We start from the raw sequence: 18,039 nt of genomic DNA, 5'->3' as shown, positions 1-18,039 counted from the left end.
TATAAAAGCATTTAACAGAACCAGAAGAAATCTAATACATAGACATTGATTTACCAACGCTTTATAAGGTAACATGTGGACAGATGCTGCTTTTATTTAACAGTTTTTTGGGGTTTTGGCTGTTTAACAGGTTTTAATCATTTTTAGACAATTAAAAAAATGTTGTACAATTTCATACATTTTGTTTGTCATACATTGTGCTAAGATATTTAGACCTGGTTCGATTTTATTTTTGAATAACTGAAACATTTATCCTGTATATTATATATTATATCCATTTTTTATTAGTAATACATTTTAATATTGCTTTTAAAATCTTAAAAAAATTCAAGCAAAAAATGTTTTGCATCACACTTCCCTCTGCATAGTTGCACTGGCTGTCAATCCAGAGAAGAGCTCCTCCTTTCTGTATTTATATGAATGTAATGGTTAGTCTAGAGCTCAGCTGTTCAGAGTCTGCTTAGGCATGCGTTTGTAAAGCAAGCTCTTTTTACCTAACTTGGATCATTTTTGCCATGTCTTCTCCACACCCAAGGAACAAAGCACGCCGAGGCAGCTATGATGGAATTTTACCCAACAAGAACACAGTAAGTTCAGTTAGTTTCTGTTATTTCTATGTAGCACACAACTATTGTGTTACAGAGAATACAATATGCTCTGCTTTTTCAGCTGCTTTTCCCTCTCAGCCTTTCGTCTGCTGAGATATCAGCTGATTCTTTATATGCTTAAAGTGAATTCTGTGCCTGATATGTTGCACCAGCAACTGACAAATGTATCACTGTAGCCAACTTTGGTATTTTTATAAATGTCAGTCACTTTAATCTGGCACGGCAGTGTGTTTTCCATGACCTCAGGCAGTCACTCCTCCACATTTGTAGATTAAGTGCTTTGATATTAGACATATTGCTTGGATGTTAGATTTAATATCGCTTTAAACTGTGTTTAATGAAAAGATTTACTAGAATTTAGAGTTTTCAATCATATGTATATATTTAACGTTTGCAGTGCTGAAGAAATAAGAAAGTTTTATGTGTTTAAAAAAAAAAAAAAAACATTATTGATTTGTTGATTTATTTATTTATTTTTATTACGCACTTCATGAATAATTCTTAAAAAGCTTCCAGCTGATATACAATAAATGCATCATTGGGAGTATTGCTTATGATTTTAGTTTACCATTTTATATATCATGTTTGATTTACTAAAGTCAGATGTTTACTTTGCAAGAAAAGTTACACTTTGTAAAGGAATTTTTCCCAAAGTTTAGTGAATGCGGTGAGGTTTCGCTGCAAAGAATACCCAATCACAGGGAAGGAAAATGAAAAAGGAAAACATTTTTGCTTGCACATGATTAGATGATGAAAGTCAGCAAGGCTTCCAATCATTTACTAAGCTCTGTGGCATATTCCCTTGCAAAGTGCAACTTCACTTGCAAAGTGGACAGCCTATTTGTGTTTAGTAAATCAACTCTGTTATTTGCCATATACATCCATCAGGAGGATTAGCTTCCAGCAGTAATTTGTTTGTTAGAGGCTTCTACTTAGGTCATGTTATTATTTGTAATCAGGTATGAGCTCCGAGGCCGTTTATAAACAGATGTAAGACACTGGGCAAGTAAAAAAGAAAGCAATTTCCCCTTCACGTCACAAAGTGCAATTTTGTTTTGCAATACATGGATATGACTTATCCTATTAGTAAATTGTCTACTAAACATGCGTGCCTTACTAGAATTATACTAGTTGGGGTTGATTTACTAAAGGAAAATGGTTGTTCACTTGACAAGGGATCTTGCACTTTGCAGGAGAATCTTCTTTTAGATTAGTTAGTGTGGTGTAAATTCACTTTAGAAAAAAAAAAATACCCAATCACATACAAATAGTATTTTGCTTGCACCTAATTGGACACTGAAAGTCAGCAGATCTTCCACACATTCACTAGACTAAGAAAAAAATTCTTGCCAAATTCAAATTTTCTTACGGAATGAACAGCCTTTTTGCCTTTGGCAAATCAACCCCCTTATGTGTCTTGGTGTAGTAAAATTGCACTTCCATTTGCAAAAAGTATAGATTGACTTTGCCGTTCATATCATCAAATAAGAACCTTGTTTTCTGCTTAAATGCATTAATCTGCTAGATAGTATACACAAGTGTATTTTTCCAAAGTTGGCAACCTTTCACGATAATAGTTTTACAAGGTATTAGGGTTCAGTGCATCACAAAACAAATACTTTGGTTATGGAGGATTCTGATGAACTATTGCATCTCTTGGAGATTCCAGTGCAAATATTTCCACATTGGTTTGCCTGCCCCCTCTTTATTCTGCAGCAGGAGGTGTCTTACTGAAATCCCCTACAGATGCAATAGACTGGGTACAGACCAGGGCTCAAGTCCTGCGGGAAGGCGTAGGAACGGAGTTCCTGCACTTTTTTCACAGCAGGAACGCAGTTCCCTTTGCAGGACGAGAGCAGCTGAGCTGCCTGAGCCAATCCTTCACTTAGCGGCAATGCCCAGCTCGAGTCACTGTCAGGGGCAGGCGAACCTTAGTAATCCTTTATGTTACTGGCCGCTTCCTGTATATGAATTCATCGGGTAGTGTGCGGGTATTCCGTCACTTCCTCAATGCCGCAATGTCTCATGGGAGCTTTTGTCATTGTTCCCAGGAGACATTGCGGAGGTCTGCCGCCAGTTATCGCAGGATTTGGAAAGAACTTGCTTAAAGTTCTTTCTAAATGCCGCGAAACTCGAGGCAGACCTGCGTATCATTTTTATTTATTTTTTGGTGGGGGAGTGGATCTTGGGTGGGAGTTCCCACACGTTTTTCCCCAGGACTTGACCCCTGGTACAGACCATTCAGTCCTATAAATAGGAAGTGTACAACCTGTGGCTTGTTATGCAAGGCTGGTGGAGCATCCTCAGTCTTGTATTTCCTTGATGTATGGAGAACCACAGGTTCTTTTATAAGGGTGTTCTAATAATAAGGCGATGTGTTCGTTCTTCCGAGGCAACCCATTTTTTGTTCTGTGCTTTCTTTCTCTAGTGCTTGGTGGCAATATATAGCCAGTCATTTGTGACAGACATAATGTCCCTAGTTTATTAACATTAAAGGCTGTATGGTTGCTGAAGAGCTGCTCTTTCTTGTCTCATATTAAAATACAACAGTTACTTGTGCATGAGTCTGGTGCACAGCATATGCATTCATAAAAGTCAACGCTTCCCAAAAGAGCTGTCCTGGTTTTGAACAGCGCCTTTTCCCTTTTTGCATATCCAACATGGAATGTCTTGTTTTTTAACATTTTAATAATAATCATAGTAATAATCTGAAATAGTAAATGCATGAAAGGGTGATTACTTGGTTGTGGATCTTCAAACAAACACAGAATACATTGTGATTTTATGGAAAAAAAAAGTTTTCAACACTTATTAGAAGACAAGTGAATGCAGGTTTAGTACTGGGAATATCATTAACATTACTTTATCACATTAACCTTCTAAATTAAATGATAATAATTTAAAATGTAATAAACAAAAAAACTTGCAACAGACTAAGTATTTCACTTACCTTTCTAGTAGGCCAGGTCTCATACCCTCCCTCTGTTCCCTCTGCATCTATCCCCTGCCGCTTGCTGTGGTTCCTTCCTCTGACCCTTATGTCACTACAGGACACAAAGTGATGTAAGATTGGGAATACAGATTCAAAATTTGGAATGTAAACAAGATTGATGGAGACTGAAGCGCTGGAACAGAGGGGAGGTAGGAGAAGCTGGCCACCAGGGAGGTGAGCATAATGTTTTTTCGAATGCAGAGGACTGACTTTAAAAATAAACTTGACAGGGTCACTTTAAAGTAATACTGTTAGCAAGAATTTATTTTTTTGCTAAAAAAAAAAGCCCCCTTAAGACTCTCTGGTGGGAACTGATTTAGATGATCACTTTGCTGATGAGCTACGGCCTCTGGGAGAGTCTTCACATCCAACACTTCTTGGAGTGTCGGACACCTGCTTCACCGGCCATAGGCTGATGGGTACAATTTTAAATAGCAGAATGGAGCTCTTCCATTGGTTTCTGTTGTGTCTCCTGTTATCTAAATGGCAACAATCAGATACTGAACAGCAGAGAAAAAAAACATATTTTCTCATATGATAAAGAGTGAAAAGGGCGCAACAAAATAGGAGTAAAAGTGCACATAGTGTCAAAATTATATATAATCAGTGACCATAATATAAAACAGATACCGTATATACTCAAGTATAAGCCGACCCGAATATAAGCAGAGGTACCTAATTTTACCACAAAAAAATTGGAAAACGTATTGACTCGAGTATAAGCCTAGGGTGTCCATCTGCATGCCTCTCTGTGCCTCACTGTGTCCATGTGCATGCCTCACTGTGCCCATGCCTCACTGTGCCCATGACTAGACTGAAGTTTAACATGGGCATAGGCGTGCGCATCTGTCCCCCCTTCTCCCCATCTGTCTCCCCCCTCCCCCTATCTGTCCCCCCTCCTCCCCTGTCTCTCTCCTTCTGCCCAATCTGCCCCCCTTCTCCCTATCTGTCCCCCCCTTCTCCACATCTGTCTCCCCCACTAATCCCCCATCTGTTCCCCCTCTCCTTCCCTTCTCCTCCATCTGTCTCCCCCTTCTTCACATCTGTCTCCCCTCCTCCCCTATCTGTCCCCCTTCTCCCCCCATCTGTCCCCCTCTGTCTCCCCAATCTGCCCCCCTCAATGCCCCCTTTCCCCCATCTGTCTCTCCCCTGTTTCCCCCATCTTCCCCCCTTCTCCCCCACATGCCCCCCCTTTCTCCCCATCTGCCTCCCCCTCTTCCCTCTCTTACCTGAACTCTGCTCTCTATAGGCAGCACACACCTGAACTCTGCTCTCTATAGGCAGCGCACACCTGAACTCTGCATTCTATAGGCAGCGCACACCTGAACTCTGCTCTCCATAGGCAGCGCACACCTGAACTCTGCTCTTCATAGGCAGCGCACACCAGAATTCTGCGTTCTATAGGTAGCACACACCTGAACTCTGCACGCTATAGGCAGCACACTTCTGAATTCTGCACTCTATAGGAACTCTGCTCTCTAGGCACAGCGCATGCCTTCTTTCTGCACTCTCGCAGCACACATCTATACTCTGTACTTTATATGCAGCGTACACCAGACTGTGGCACTCTATACGCAGTGTACATCTGAACTCTAAAAATAATGCTCTTCATAGGCTTAAACAAAAGGCATTTGTACTCCCTTTTATTTTTTTTCAATCTGCAAAACGTATTGGCTCCAACAAAAAGAGCCAAACGGATGCAGAAATAGTGTAATAAAGTCTTGATTTACTAAAACTTACAAGGCTTGTATATTGTGTCAGGTTACAGCAAGTTCATGAAGCAGCTTGAAGGAAGGCAGAGGCCGATCCTGTCACTAGCAAGTGATCTCAACAATGCGGCATGCGTATCAGCTGTATACAAAAAGCTCTTGTATCAGGCGTGCTGTGCTACTATCTTCTATGCAGTTCACGCTCGTGCACGCGTCATCAGGAAAATGGCGCCAACGCCATGATACCGGAGCCTTTGTAGAAACAGACGCCATGCCATTGGTTGACAGTGATCCTCAAGAAAATGGTGCGGCCGCCATAATACCGGAGCCCACATCGCTGCCTCCAATAACATATCGTCAATGCTAAAATATCAAGGGTCATGTAAAACATTATCAAAAACAATTTTATTTAAAAACTAAACCAAAGAAGAAAGGAAGATGCCTCCACCTTCCCTCACAGCCGTAATTATATGACAAAATACATCATTGTATTGAAAAACATATAGAAAAACATCATAAAACCAATCATTAAAACATCTTATTAATTAGCCACAAATAACAGTAATAGTCCATATCGACTGTGGTCATAAAATAGGAATAAAAAACCCCACAATTGAAACCTTCTTGTGAATTAATTATAAACATATTTAATTACAGATAAATTTAATGTTATTATTTAAACAAGATCAATGTTATTAGCACAACATTTAAATAAAATTAAGTTAAAAAGGGAGATATGATAGAATAAGGGGATTTTAAGTATAGCTACCTAGTTGATTAGCAAAACATAAACCACTGATAGCAGACAACCATAGGAGAAAATCCCCAAAACAGTCTGTATAGATACTCTGTCATATACCCAATGGCGAGGATCCATATTCCAGACATAAAATGAAAATTAAAAATCAGTTAAAAAAAACTGGCGGGCAAAAGACTGCCCAGCTCAAATATCCACCGGGTTTCAGCCTGAGACACACAAATTCTCATGTCACTACCTCTCCAATGTGGTACCATTTTATCTATACCATAAACATTTTAAAGTGCTGGGTTTTGTTGATGGTGAGTCCTAAAATGATTAGACACGCTATGTTTCCTAAAACAGGCATCTAGTAGTTCTCCCCACATAAATTAGCCCGCATGGGCAAGTGAGGAGATACACTACATACCTTGTGTTTCATGGCACAAATTTCTCAATTTTGTATTCTTTCCCATTAGTTTCTCTAAAGATCTAAGTTTTTCTCCTTTTATCTGCTGTAGTTCTGCATGATTTGCACCTCCCACACCTATAGAACCCTGTAGTGTCCAAAAAGGTCCTATTTCTCTTTTTCGGTGGGTCCACCATATTTTTGCTGAGTTCCTGAGGCCCGGGGCTTTTCTATATATGAAGGATGGCTTACGTGGCAATATTTTGTTAAGGGTGGTGTGCTTCAACAAAATTAGCCAGAATTTTTTGAGAGATTTTTCAACCTTTTTGTAATCTTAATTACATCCAGTTACAAAGGCCATTTTAAACTTATTTTTTCCTTGTTGCGGTTTACCAGTTCATTTCTTTTAACATTGGATACTTCCAATCTGATCTAGGTCTGGTTATATCCCTTTTTTAAGAAAACGCTTCATTAAAACATCCGATAGGGTCCAATAGTCCTCATCAATTTCTTCGGATACGGGTAAATTGACCTTTCGGTATGGCCTTTATCCATCCTGGATGGTGGCAACTTTTTGTGGAAATGTATTCGTTTTTATACACCTCTTTTAAAAAAGTCCTAGTCAGCAACCTGTCTTCTTTTTAAAAAATGTCCAGATATTTTCTCATATGATTTGGATTTAGGAGTGACAAATAGCCAGGTCTTTCAAGATTATATAGCTAAAGAAACAAAAAACTTTAAATGATCAATGTTTGGTCATTAATGGGTTTGAATGATGGAATCTGCTGATTTGTTGTTTGTAAATTAGTTTTTTGAGGCATAAATTATACCAACATAAAAAGTACAACAGGACAATGGCTAAAACATTTTCTGTTTAGAGGTAAATAGTATCAATGAAGTAGAAAATATGAGGTATTATTGTAATGCAGTTTTAAGGAAAAAACATTTACTGTATTTATTGGCGTATAACACTCACTTTTTTACCCTGCAAATAGAGGGTAAACTGTGCCTGCATGTTATACGCAGAGGGCCGTGGAAAGTTTTTTTCCTGAAACTTCCCTCTTAAAGTTAGGGTGCGTGTTATATGCCTGTGCGTGTTATACGCCGATACGGTAAGTGCTGTATCCTTATAACAAATAAGCAAAAGAAACAGGTCAGATGAACATTTCACTTTACAAATATTGTGGCATTGTCGAACATTCATATGCAGACTATATACTGTTTCCTAAGCCTGTTTTTGTTGACTACTTGAATCACTTATTCTATTTCCCAAATGTGCAGGTTGGAGCCAAGGGGTAACAATGGGTAACATGCTGATTATTTTAGTTGTGATGCACTTATGAGTAACGGCACCAAAAGCAGTCCATAAGGGAAGGGCTTAGATTGTCTGGTTGATGACAGGTAAACCAGTGTGTCTGACCACATAAGAGCTACTTTCTCCAGCTGCATAGAACGTCGCTATAATAGTTTTAACAGCAGCAACCATATCTGTGCTAGTGAATACCCTCACTAATGAGGCCGGTTGTAATTGCATCACTTAGGGCTGTGGCTCCCCTTTCTTTATCATGTCATGAAGATGCATTAAAACCCAAAGAGCAACTCCTTTTCAGTTCTTTACCAGAACGGTCATTGATCTAGTTAATCAATATGATCTCCCTTTTAGGATCTAGCAAGGATTTATGTAGCGCCCCCTTACTTTCAGTATGGGCACTACGCTAAAGTTAGTGGGGAATGGGAGAGTTACCTTGCTCCCATTCACTATTTGTTTAAATTTTGGGACTTCTGTCATTCCAGAAATGTCCACTGGGTCAGTCTGTGGTCCAGGGATGCAATATCATCCCTGGCCAGCAGTTGGCGCCAGAGGGGTTCTGGCAGAGTAAGTTTCTCCAGCAGCCAATCAGGGGAGTTTTTCCCTCGTGGGGCATGCTGGAGAGGAGTATATCTGGGACAGGTGTCATGTGTTTTAAAATCTTCGCGGGGTCCCCGTTCCAAGTGCGGCATCCACCTTCAGGGTGCGCGCATCCATGGACCCCGCCGGCGTGGCCCACCTGGCCATAATTGCATGCCAACTTGGGACCTCATCCGGAGGTACAAGGGGACCCCAGTGACTGGCTGGGTTCCCGGTTCTATTGAAAGGATCCCAGGCTGGGTGCAGTTCGATTGGGGAGTCAGTTTAAGGAGGACCCGGAGGCAGGTCATCCAACAGAGCCTGAACAAACCAATTGGGGATCCAGTGACCAGAGTACTGACAGGTATGTTTGCTGTCATCTGGTGACCGATGCAGAAATCTACTGGGAGGATTCGCTCCATCTATCTATCTAGCTCAGTTGTTGTAATTGGCCTGTGGCAGAGGCCCGAGCCGGGTCTGTGAGAGGGGCTCGTTCCTCCCAGAAATCCTAAGTGACATTTCGGCTGCCAGGCCTGTAAAAAAGGGGTCTGTCCGGGGGCACTTTACCACTCAGTTGGAGTGGCGACGAGTTACAAATTGGTACTACGCAGAGCAGTACTGACTGCTCTATTTAATATCCAGGCCTGATACTGCAAGGTTCTTCCTCTCTCTCTATTCATCAACTTTGCCCTTCCCAATTGATATTGATGTTGGCCGTGTTGGCCTGGAAAATAAAGCATTGGAAAAAACCTTTATTCACTGTCTGGACCTTCGCTCACTGTTTGTCTCTACAATTGCACCCCTAGGCAACGCCAGGGTTACTTAATAGGCCGATCCCAAATCAACCAGGGGCTCCTTCGGGGGTAGCGCTACACGTGGGGGCTCGCCCGGGATTTGGCTGTTACCGTTGCCAACCAGAAAGTAGGTGATTATTTATTAAGGAGCGGAAAGTGTGTCCAGTGTTGTGTATTAGAACTGTCCGGCAACGAGGGGGTTAACCTCGCATCGCTAAGGTTGGGCGTACGTGCGGCCTAGCACGTGCCTGCAGCGTGTCCGGACAAGTTTTTCCAAGTGGGCGGAGCTTCCCTCCCCTGCGTGAGACGTGCAGTGTGATTTTGTGCCAAATGGGGAGGAGAAACGCCTACTAGAGCGCCAAAATGGGCGGAACCACCATTCCCTTGAGAGGGACGGATAGATGCTGGAGATGTCCGAAATCTCGAGGACCCCTACTGCCCTGATGCGCCCTGCGACTACACCGAGGTTGCCTTCTGAGCCTGCAGAGTTCGGAGTGCCCGTGATGGATACGGGTATTCGGTAGTCCACGGCGGGACAGTTTGTCTTGCTGTCCTCCGGAGGGACAGAGATGTTGGGCCTCTCTTGCCCCAGATGTGAGGAGCTGGCTGTCCGCCTCCTACCCTTTTCCCGATGTCATCGATGCGGGGCTCCTCTGTTCGCAACTATGCCTGTGGTCGGACCTCCGCGGGGCTACCGTGTGAATAGGTCCTCCGGTGCCGTCACCGCGGAGGTGGAGACCGGGTGGCCGGAGCCCCTTGTTCCGGGTGGAGAAGGAGAACCCGGAGTCCTGGATCTGGGTGTTGATTCCCTCGCCTTGTCCACTGAATCTTTGCCGGTGGCCACCTCGCCCCTCTGTTTAATGAAGGTAGGCCTGCCAGACGAGGGGAAGCGCGACGATCACATGGGCCGCATGCCTGGTGCACCGGCCGAGACCATTATGGAGGCCGTTACAGCCGGAGGGAAACCTACCCGGCCTATTGATTGGGACAAACTAAGGAAGTTTTGTCGGCCTGACGAGGCCACTGCTTCCACTCGAGGTAGAATTTATCTCCCCTCCGAAGCTGAGGATTCATCAGAACTTGACTTTTGGTCAGAGGGCTCCAAGACAGATGGCGGTGATCTCCCTGACCATCTTTTCGAGCCCCGATTCCCGGAGCAGCAGGGCTTTGGGGAACTATGGGCCCCGGGAACCAGGAGAAAGAAGAAGCGCCCTGTCCAGGGGCGCACACTGTAACCCGAGCATTGCCTGCGTGAAGTTTCCTACCTGGGAGTTGTTACTGAACCCGAAGGATCGGTGAGTCTGTACTGTGTTTTTTCCTCTCCTCACCGCAGTTACAACCCGTGTCATGGGCCGTCCCTGTTCGGGCGCCCGAAGCTTGGGCTGCTGGGTGCTCACCCAAATAGGGGAAGGTTACGGATAAGTATGCCCCCACTCTGTTGTTTTTTTTCTTCCCGGTTTCCCCTTTTCCCCTGGCTTCTCCAGGACCACATACACTTTTGTGTAGAACTCTTGGGGGGGGGGGGGGTTGGGTTCAGTCAGTTAGAGTGGGGACCTTGCCAACTTTCTTTACGCAGCTTTGGAACATTCGATAAGGAGAGAGAACTATTTTTCCATCTTTTCTTTATTTTTTTTACTTCCCTTTGCTGCTACTTCTGCACCTTTGAATTTGTGACTGTTGCAGTACCAGCGCACTGACCACTAGGGGCAGTGCTCTGCACCGTTCCTTTGCAGGACAATGATGTGGAATTTGGAACTTTGAAATTTCTTGAGTATTTCTTTACAGCACTTGCAATTTAGAGGAAACTTTGCGTTCAGGTGTGAGCGTGCAGTTTCAAATCCCAACCTTAGAGATTGTACATATTAGAGAGTATATTGTAAAATTTGCATGTTCTCTTGTTTTTTTTTCTATACAGGATTTCTTCTGGACCCACCTGCTATCAAGCACTGCAGATAGATAGCAGGGTCGTGTATGCTGTATGTCTTAGGCCATTTTAAGAATTTGTATTACCATGTGTGAATTCTGTCCTTTCTTCTTTTCCTCCTTTTCTATTTTTTTTTAGCAGGTATCAGGTCAGCATTCGGGCTCGAATGCTTTAGGACACTGGGGACAGTGTCATTTCAAGTGGGAGGAGTATGTAGCGCCCCCTTACTTTCAGTATGGGCACTACGCTAAAGTTAGTGGTGAATGGGAGAGTTACCTTGCTCCCATTCACTATTTGTTTAAATTTTGGGACTTTATTTACTGTCTGGACCTTCGCTCACTGTTTGTCTCTACAATTGCACCCCTAGACAACGCCAGGGTAACTTAATAGGCCGATCCCAAATCAACCAGCGGCTCTTTTCGGGGGCAGCGCTACATTTATATGCCACAAATGCTTACCTAAGTTTAGTCAAGAACTTTATGAAGATACTATGCTGAAGAAAATATTACACATTGCACCAAAATGTAGAAATATTTGGGTAACACCATCACTATTACAATTCATATTTAGCTTTATTTAGAAAAAAGTCTAAAAAAAATCCACTTTCAGCTATATATTATAAGATTTTTTTTTTTTACAAATGTTATTTCAGATTCCTTCTTCTACTTACATCAGTTGTACAAATATTTAAAAAGGCAACAGGTCATGGCAGTGCAACTCCTATATTTTTGCAAAATTAAAGGCAAAGGGGCAAACATATCATGACCCCCTGCTAAATTTCAACATATTTCACTGGGAATCTTTGTAAACCCTTTAATGAGCTCAGCATTCCAAATCTGATATAACAGATAGCTTTATGTAATAGGACCTCCAACTTACATATTCACAAAAGGCATGCCAGGGATGCCATATCTCACACAATGAGCTGAATTTAATTTGATCTTTAGATTTGTGCATAGTTCTTTGAGAGAGGAAGTGAGCCAGTTACAGGTGCAGGGGGATCAAGATTATGAGAAATCTGCAAGCTGAAGTTAGTAGCAGTGGACAGAGAACATTACTTTGAATCTTCTTTGTAGTTATAGATAAATAAACATGGGTGCAAACTGTAAAGGAAAGGCATTTTTAGTAAATGGGGAAAATGGTTTCATGCAACATTTATGGCAAAAGGTTATTTTAATAAATCTGTTGTTGTGCATGTTGATTTAATACTTGCATGTAAAATCTGAGACGAGACAGTAAAGCTGTAGATTTTTTTTTTTTTTTGCACATACTGAATAGCATGTAACCTGCCAACATGCATTCACATGCATTTGGTGGCAGGCACACCACACAAAAGATGCTTCAAAAAGGGGCTTATCTTCACATACCAAATCCCCATTGCAAGATGTAAGCCAGGGCACTTGAGATTCAGTTCTGGAATCACTGCTTAACCACTTGCTTTACTGGGAACAAATACCCCCTTCCTGCCCAGGCGAAATTTCCGCTTTTAGCACTGTCACGCTTTGAATGACAATTGCGCGGTCATGCGATGTGGCTCCCAAACAAAATAGACGTCCTTTTTTCCCCCACAAATAGAGCTTTCTTTTGGTGGTATTTGATCATCTCTGTAGTTTTTATTTTCTGCGCTATAAACAAAAAAATACTGCCAATTTTGAAAAAAAAAACTATTTTTTACTTTTTGCTATAATAAATATCCCAATTAAAAAAAAATATATATTTTTTCCCTCAGTTTAGGCCGATATGTATTCTTCTACATATTTGTGGTAAAAAAAAAATCGCAATAAGCGCATATTGGTTGTTTTTTTTTTTTTTACTAGTAATGGCGGTTATCTGCAATTTTTGTCAGGACTGCGATATTACGGCAGACACAGCGGACACTTTTTTGGGACCATTCGCATTTATACAGCAAACAGTGCTATAAATATGCACTGGTTACTGTATAAATGTGACTGGCAGGGAAGGGGTTAACATTAGGGGACGATCAAGGGGTTAAATGTGTGCCCTGCTAGGTGATCCTTACTGTGGGGGGAGGGGACTGACTGGGGGAGGTGGCCAATCGGTGTCCCTATGTACAAGGGACGCATCATCAGTCTCCTCTCCCTGACAGAACGTGGATCTCTGTGTTTACACACAGAAATCCACATCCCTGGCTCTGTAACTGCCGATCGCAGGTACCTGGCGGACATTGCGGCTGCCAGGCACGAGCATCGGCACCTGAGTGACACGGCGGGCACGTGGGTGTCCCCCAGCAGCCGGGAGGCCCATGGACATTACATGAAGTCCTCCCAGCATTGTAGAGCCACCCTGTGGCCGTCAATTTACAATTGCCGGGATTGTAAGTGGTTAAAGTGTTTGTTAACTCAAAAAAATATATAGATCCTGGTCCCTTAAAGCAGATTACACAGCACAGTGCTTGTGCTGTGTAATTTGTCCCCCTCTAAACTGTAAAGAAAACTCTGACCATTGCACTTCCTGTATGGCCTTTCTAAACAGACCACGATAACCAGGGCTGCTCCACCCTGATCACTGTGGCCAAAGTGTGTCCCTCTGTGATAGGCTGCCTGCTCTCCTCTCTCCCCTCTCACCCCCTCCTTCCTGCCTGCCATCTCCCTCTCTGTCTGTTTCCGGCCCGGCCCTGCCCCCTCACTGCTATTATTCTAAAATAAAAACAAGGCTGGCATAGCACACTGAGTGTTGTAAATACAGAATTTGAGCTGTCTTCAGGCCGGTCACGTGACTCGCGGTCGCTTTACAACTCCGATGAATGGCTTCTGCGGAGGAGACGAGCAGTAACATGATCTCCCCGGCTGACGTCAGAGGGTGATCACGGCCCCTCCCGCAGAAGAAATCCATCAGAGCTGTAAAGCATCTGTGAGTCACATGACCGGCCGGAAAACAACTGAAATTCGGTATTTACAACACTCGTTTCTAAAAACAACTTACACCGTGTGCTATGCTAGGGTTGCCACCTCATCCCTTTAAAACCGAACACATATTAATTACACAGGTTCTGTGGCTGATTAACCTCCCTGGTGGTATGATTCTTTCAGAAAAAACATGCTGAAAGCGGTACCATTATTTGCAAGGAAATTTGGCGTTTTATATAAACCGAACACATATTAATTACACAGGTTCTGTGGCTGATTAACCTCCCTGGTGGTATGATTCTTTCAGAAAAAACATGCTGAAAGCGGTACCATTATTTGCAAGGAAATTTGGCGTTTTATATTGTAGGCCTGTAATTTTTAGAAATAACTTACTTAAATCTGACCAAACAAGATTCTAATAGGCATCCCGGGTATGACATTTTTTTAAAAACAAAATTATAAATTATAATATAATTAATTATAAATAATTGTAACATATAATAATATAATTATAATAAAAATTATTCAATAATGTAATCAAATCAAAATCACTGAAATTTGCTCAGTTGCAGAATTGTTGCTGTCATTATTTTATTTTTTTTATGACGAATTTCCCCACAAATCGCTATCGCACAATTCTGCAAGTGATTATAATTTATTATCGCTGTTTTTTAGCTGATCTAAAACTATTTTTGACATAAAGGGACACTTTTGGTTGCTATGGACAATCTACAGTTTGCAGGGAGAAAGAAACGTTTTTATTATGTAAAATGACATGCATGACACAGGACAGACCACTAGGGACAAGGGGGGTGTGTTTTTTTTTACATACAGTACTGTAATCTATAAGAAGTAAAGTGTTTGTTTACTTTTTTGAATTTGGCGCCGTTCTCCATCCCCGTGCGTCGTAACGTCGCAGGGAACGGAGATCGGCGTCACACAGAGGCACTGTGTGAATCGAGCGAGGTCCCGCTCGCTCACACAGCACGGTGGCATCGCTGGATCCAGGGACAAGGTAAGTAAACCATGCCTGTGGATCTAGCGAGGCAAGCCTGAGTCTGACTCGGGGTTACCGCTCGCAGCAGGAAAATCTAACCCCGAGTCAGACTCGGGAATACCGCCAGGCAGGTTAAGGTGGTAATTAAACTCACTTAGTGCCTTATCTGCATTAAATTTGTCTCAGAGCCTGTGTAATTCATATGTGTTTGCTTTTAAAGGGATGAGGTGGCAACTCTATGCCAGCCTCTAATAGAGGGGCTGATATAGTCTTGTATAAGTGCATTAACAAATACTTTAATATCCTCAACCCTATAAGCCCACCCTACTACTTCCTGTACTTTTTAACTATTTTAAACATTAAACACTTTCAAGGGCATTTTTTTTAATTATCAAAGTGCAAGAAGTGGTCATGTCCCATAGCTTCTTCTTGGAGACATTCTTATGCCCTGTACACATGACCGGTTTTCCCGTCAGAATAAACTCAGACGGAATTCCGTTCGAGCTGTCTTGCATGCACACGATCACACAAAAATCCGACCGTCAAGAATGGGGTGACATAAAACACTATGACGAGCCGAGAAAATTAAGTTCTATGCTTCCGAGCATGCGTCAAATTGTTTCCGATCATTGCTGGTTTTTAGTCTGTGGGAAATTCATTCAGACGAACGGAAATTCCAATCTGAAAAATTGAGAACATGTTCTCTATCTAATTCCATCTAAATTTCCGAAGGAAAAAGTCAGATGGGGCATACACACGGACAGAATATCTGATGAAAATCTTCCATCTGACTTTTTCCATTGAAAATCCCATTTGTGTACAAGGCATTAGAGATCACTTTGACCATCATCACGTATTGTAAATTCATTCTTCATTAGCTGAAGAAAGCACTTTTTTTATTTGACAGCAGATAAAGTTAGACATTATAATATTAATGTGAACTCTAAAGATGAAAGTCTGTAAGCAGAACTGTTGGAATATTATTTAATAGCGAGCTGTACCCCTGCAGGTGGCTGTAGACATTTCATTGCCTATTCAGCCATGAAGACGGGTCAAGTGTCCGTGTTCGCTGCAGAATTTTTCTCCTATGTAGTAGTGAGATGGTCATTATTTTTTGCAATGAAAAGCCTAGACAAACACCTTCTTGCACTGTACCATTAACACTGGTGCTACTTATTAAAAATAAACCACATGTAAAAAAAAAAAAAATATATTATTTATATAAAATGAATATAATTATAATTTAATTGATAAAAGTAGTTCATCCACAAAGTAGTTCATTCTTATATAATATACATTTTACCAAGATTAGTATTATTATTTATTGTTTATGATCTGTGGCATAAAAGTATAATTGAAGCAAACTTACTAAGTAGGATTGACAAATTTAAAGTTATACTAAATATGATTTGCGTAATTATGGGTTCTAGGCTGCATGCTAGGAATTTGCAGTCCCATATCTCATGATAACCTGGGAATTCATAGCCTCGTTTCATTATACTGCGGAAGTTGGCCTCGTTCCTGTGAAATCCCGTAGCTGTACGTTGGTCCCTTTAACCACTTAAGGACCGGACCAATATGCTGCTAAATGACCCAAGGGGTTTTTACAATTCGGCAAAACAGACAATTGCGCGGTCGTGCGACGTGGCTCCCAAACAAAATTTGCTTCCCTTTCTTCCAACAAATAGAGCTTTCTTTTGGTGGTATTTGATCGCCTCTGCGATTTTTTTTTTTGTGCTATATACAAAAATAGAGCGACATTTTTGAAAAAAAATCAATATTTTTACTTTTTGTTATAAGAAAAATCAAATAAACTAAATTTTAGTCAAACATTTAGGCCACAATTTATTCAGCCACATGTATTTAGTAAAAAAAAATAGCTACATAGCGGGAACAGCGACACTAATATAGCGATCAGAAAAATGATCGCTTAGTGACACTGGCAATAGGGAGTGAAAGGGTTAACTAGGGCGGTGATCAAGGGGTTAAAACTTTATTAGGGGGGGAATGGGGGCTACCCTGAACCTTACACTAACTGCCTGTCACACTGACACTAAATGCAGTGATCAGTACATATATGATCACTGCATTCAGTGACACTGTGACAGGGGGGTGATCGCAAGGGGTTAATGTGCCAGCTTGTACTGGTGTCAGTGTAGTGTTGTGCAGACTCACTGTGTGATGTGATCTCTCCTCAGCGGCGGTTGAAAATACCGCCGAGAGGAGAGATCACATCACTTCCCTCCTCCTGTGTTTACACAGGCAGAGGAAGTGACACACGGGGGAGCGCGCGGATTGGCTGAGAGCGATCCGGAGGGGGCGGACAAAAACAAACAGCCGCCCCCTCATCCCGGATCGCTCGAACAGCCAGGGGAACCGCCGCATGTACCGGGGGGGGGGGTCCCGATCGGACCCCCGACCCACGTCTAGGCAGGGACGTACAGGTACGTGGATGTGCCTGTCCGTGCCATTCTGCCGAAGTAAATGTACATGCGGCGGTCCTTAAGTGGTTAATAGCTATAGCAGGCGCACGCGCACCCTGCACAGCGGGAGAGCTGATGCATGTGGCCCGCCCCCGGCCACGTGCATCAGCTCCCCCGCTGTGCAGCGGTGTCTGTCGGCTATCTGCAATCACTTCACAGAGAGACAGAATGGGGATCTTTAAATGTAAACAAACAGATCCTTGTTCTGACATCCTCGTTCTGACAGGGAAGTACTAGTGATTAGGAACTTTGATCTCTCTCTGTACTCCAAGTCAGTCACCTCCCCCCCACAGATAGAAACACCGTCCCAGGCAACACATTTAACCCCTTGATCACCCCTAGTGTTAACCCCATCCCTGCCAATCTCATTTATACAGTGCATTTTTATAGCACTGATCGCTGTATAAATATCACTGATCCCAAAAAAAGTGTCAAAAGTGTCTGATCGGTCTTCCGCAATGTTGCAGTCCCGCTAATGATCGCTGATTACCGACATTACTAGTAAAAAAATAATAATAAAAATTCCATAATCTATCCCCTATGTTGTAGATGCTATAACTGTTGCGCAAACCAATCAATAGACGCTTATTGTGTTTTTTTTTTTTTTTTGACCAAAAATATGTAGAAGAATA

At 42.2% G+C, this 18,039-nt stretch overlaps 1 protein-coding gene across 1 annotated transcript in view; it reads left to right on the top strand.

Annotated features, from left to right (window-relative positions):
• The first annotated feature begins 425 nt into the window (after positions 1 to 425).
• LOC120937382 (T cell activation RhoGTPase activating protein) overlaps positions 426 to 18,039 on the top strand; it is a 159,476-nt gene continuing 141,862 nt past the window's right edge. The window contains exon 1 of the mRNA XM_040350564.1: positions 426 to 587. Coding sequence (XP_040206498.1) covers positions 516 to 587 — 72 coding nt within the window. The 5' untranslated portion in view covers positions 426 to 515. The remainder of the gene's footprint in view (positions 588 to 18,039) is intronic.

The sequence above is a fragment of the Rana temporaria genome, chromosome 4, assembly GCF_905171775.1.
Source record: "Rana temporaria chromosome 4, aRanTem1.1, whole genome shotgun sequence".
Classification (NCBI taxonomy): Eukaryota; Metazoa; Chordata; class Amphibia; order Anura; family Ranidae; genus Rana; species Rana temporaria.
The sequence above is the reverse complement of the archived record's forward strand: the minus strand, read 5'-3'. Positions and strand labels throughout refer to the sequence as shown.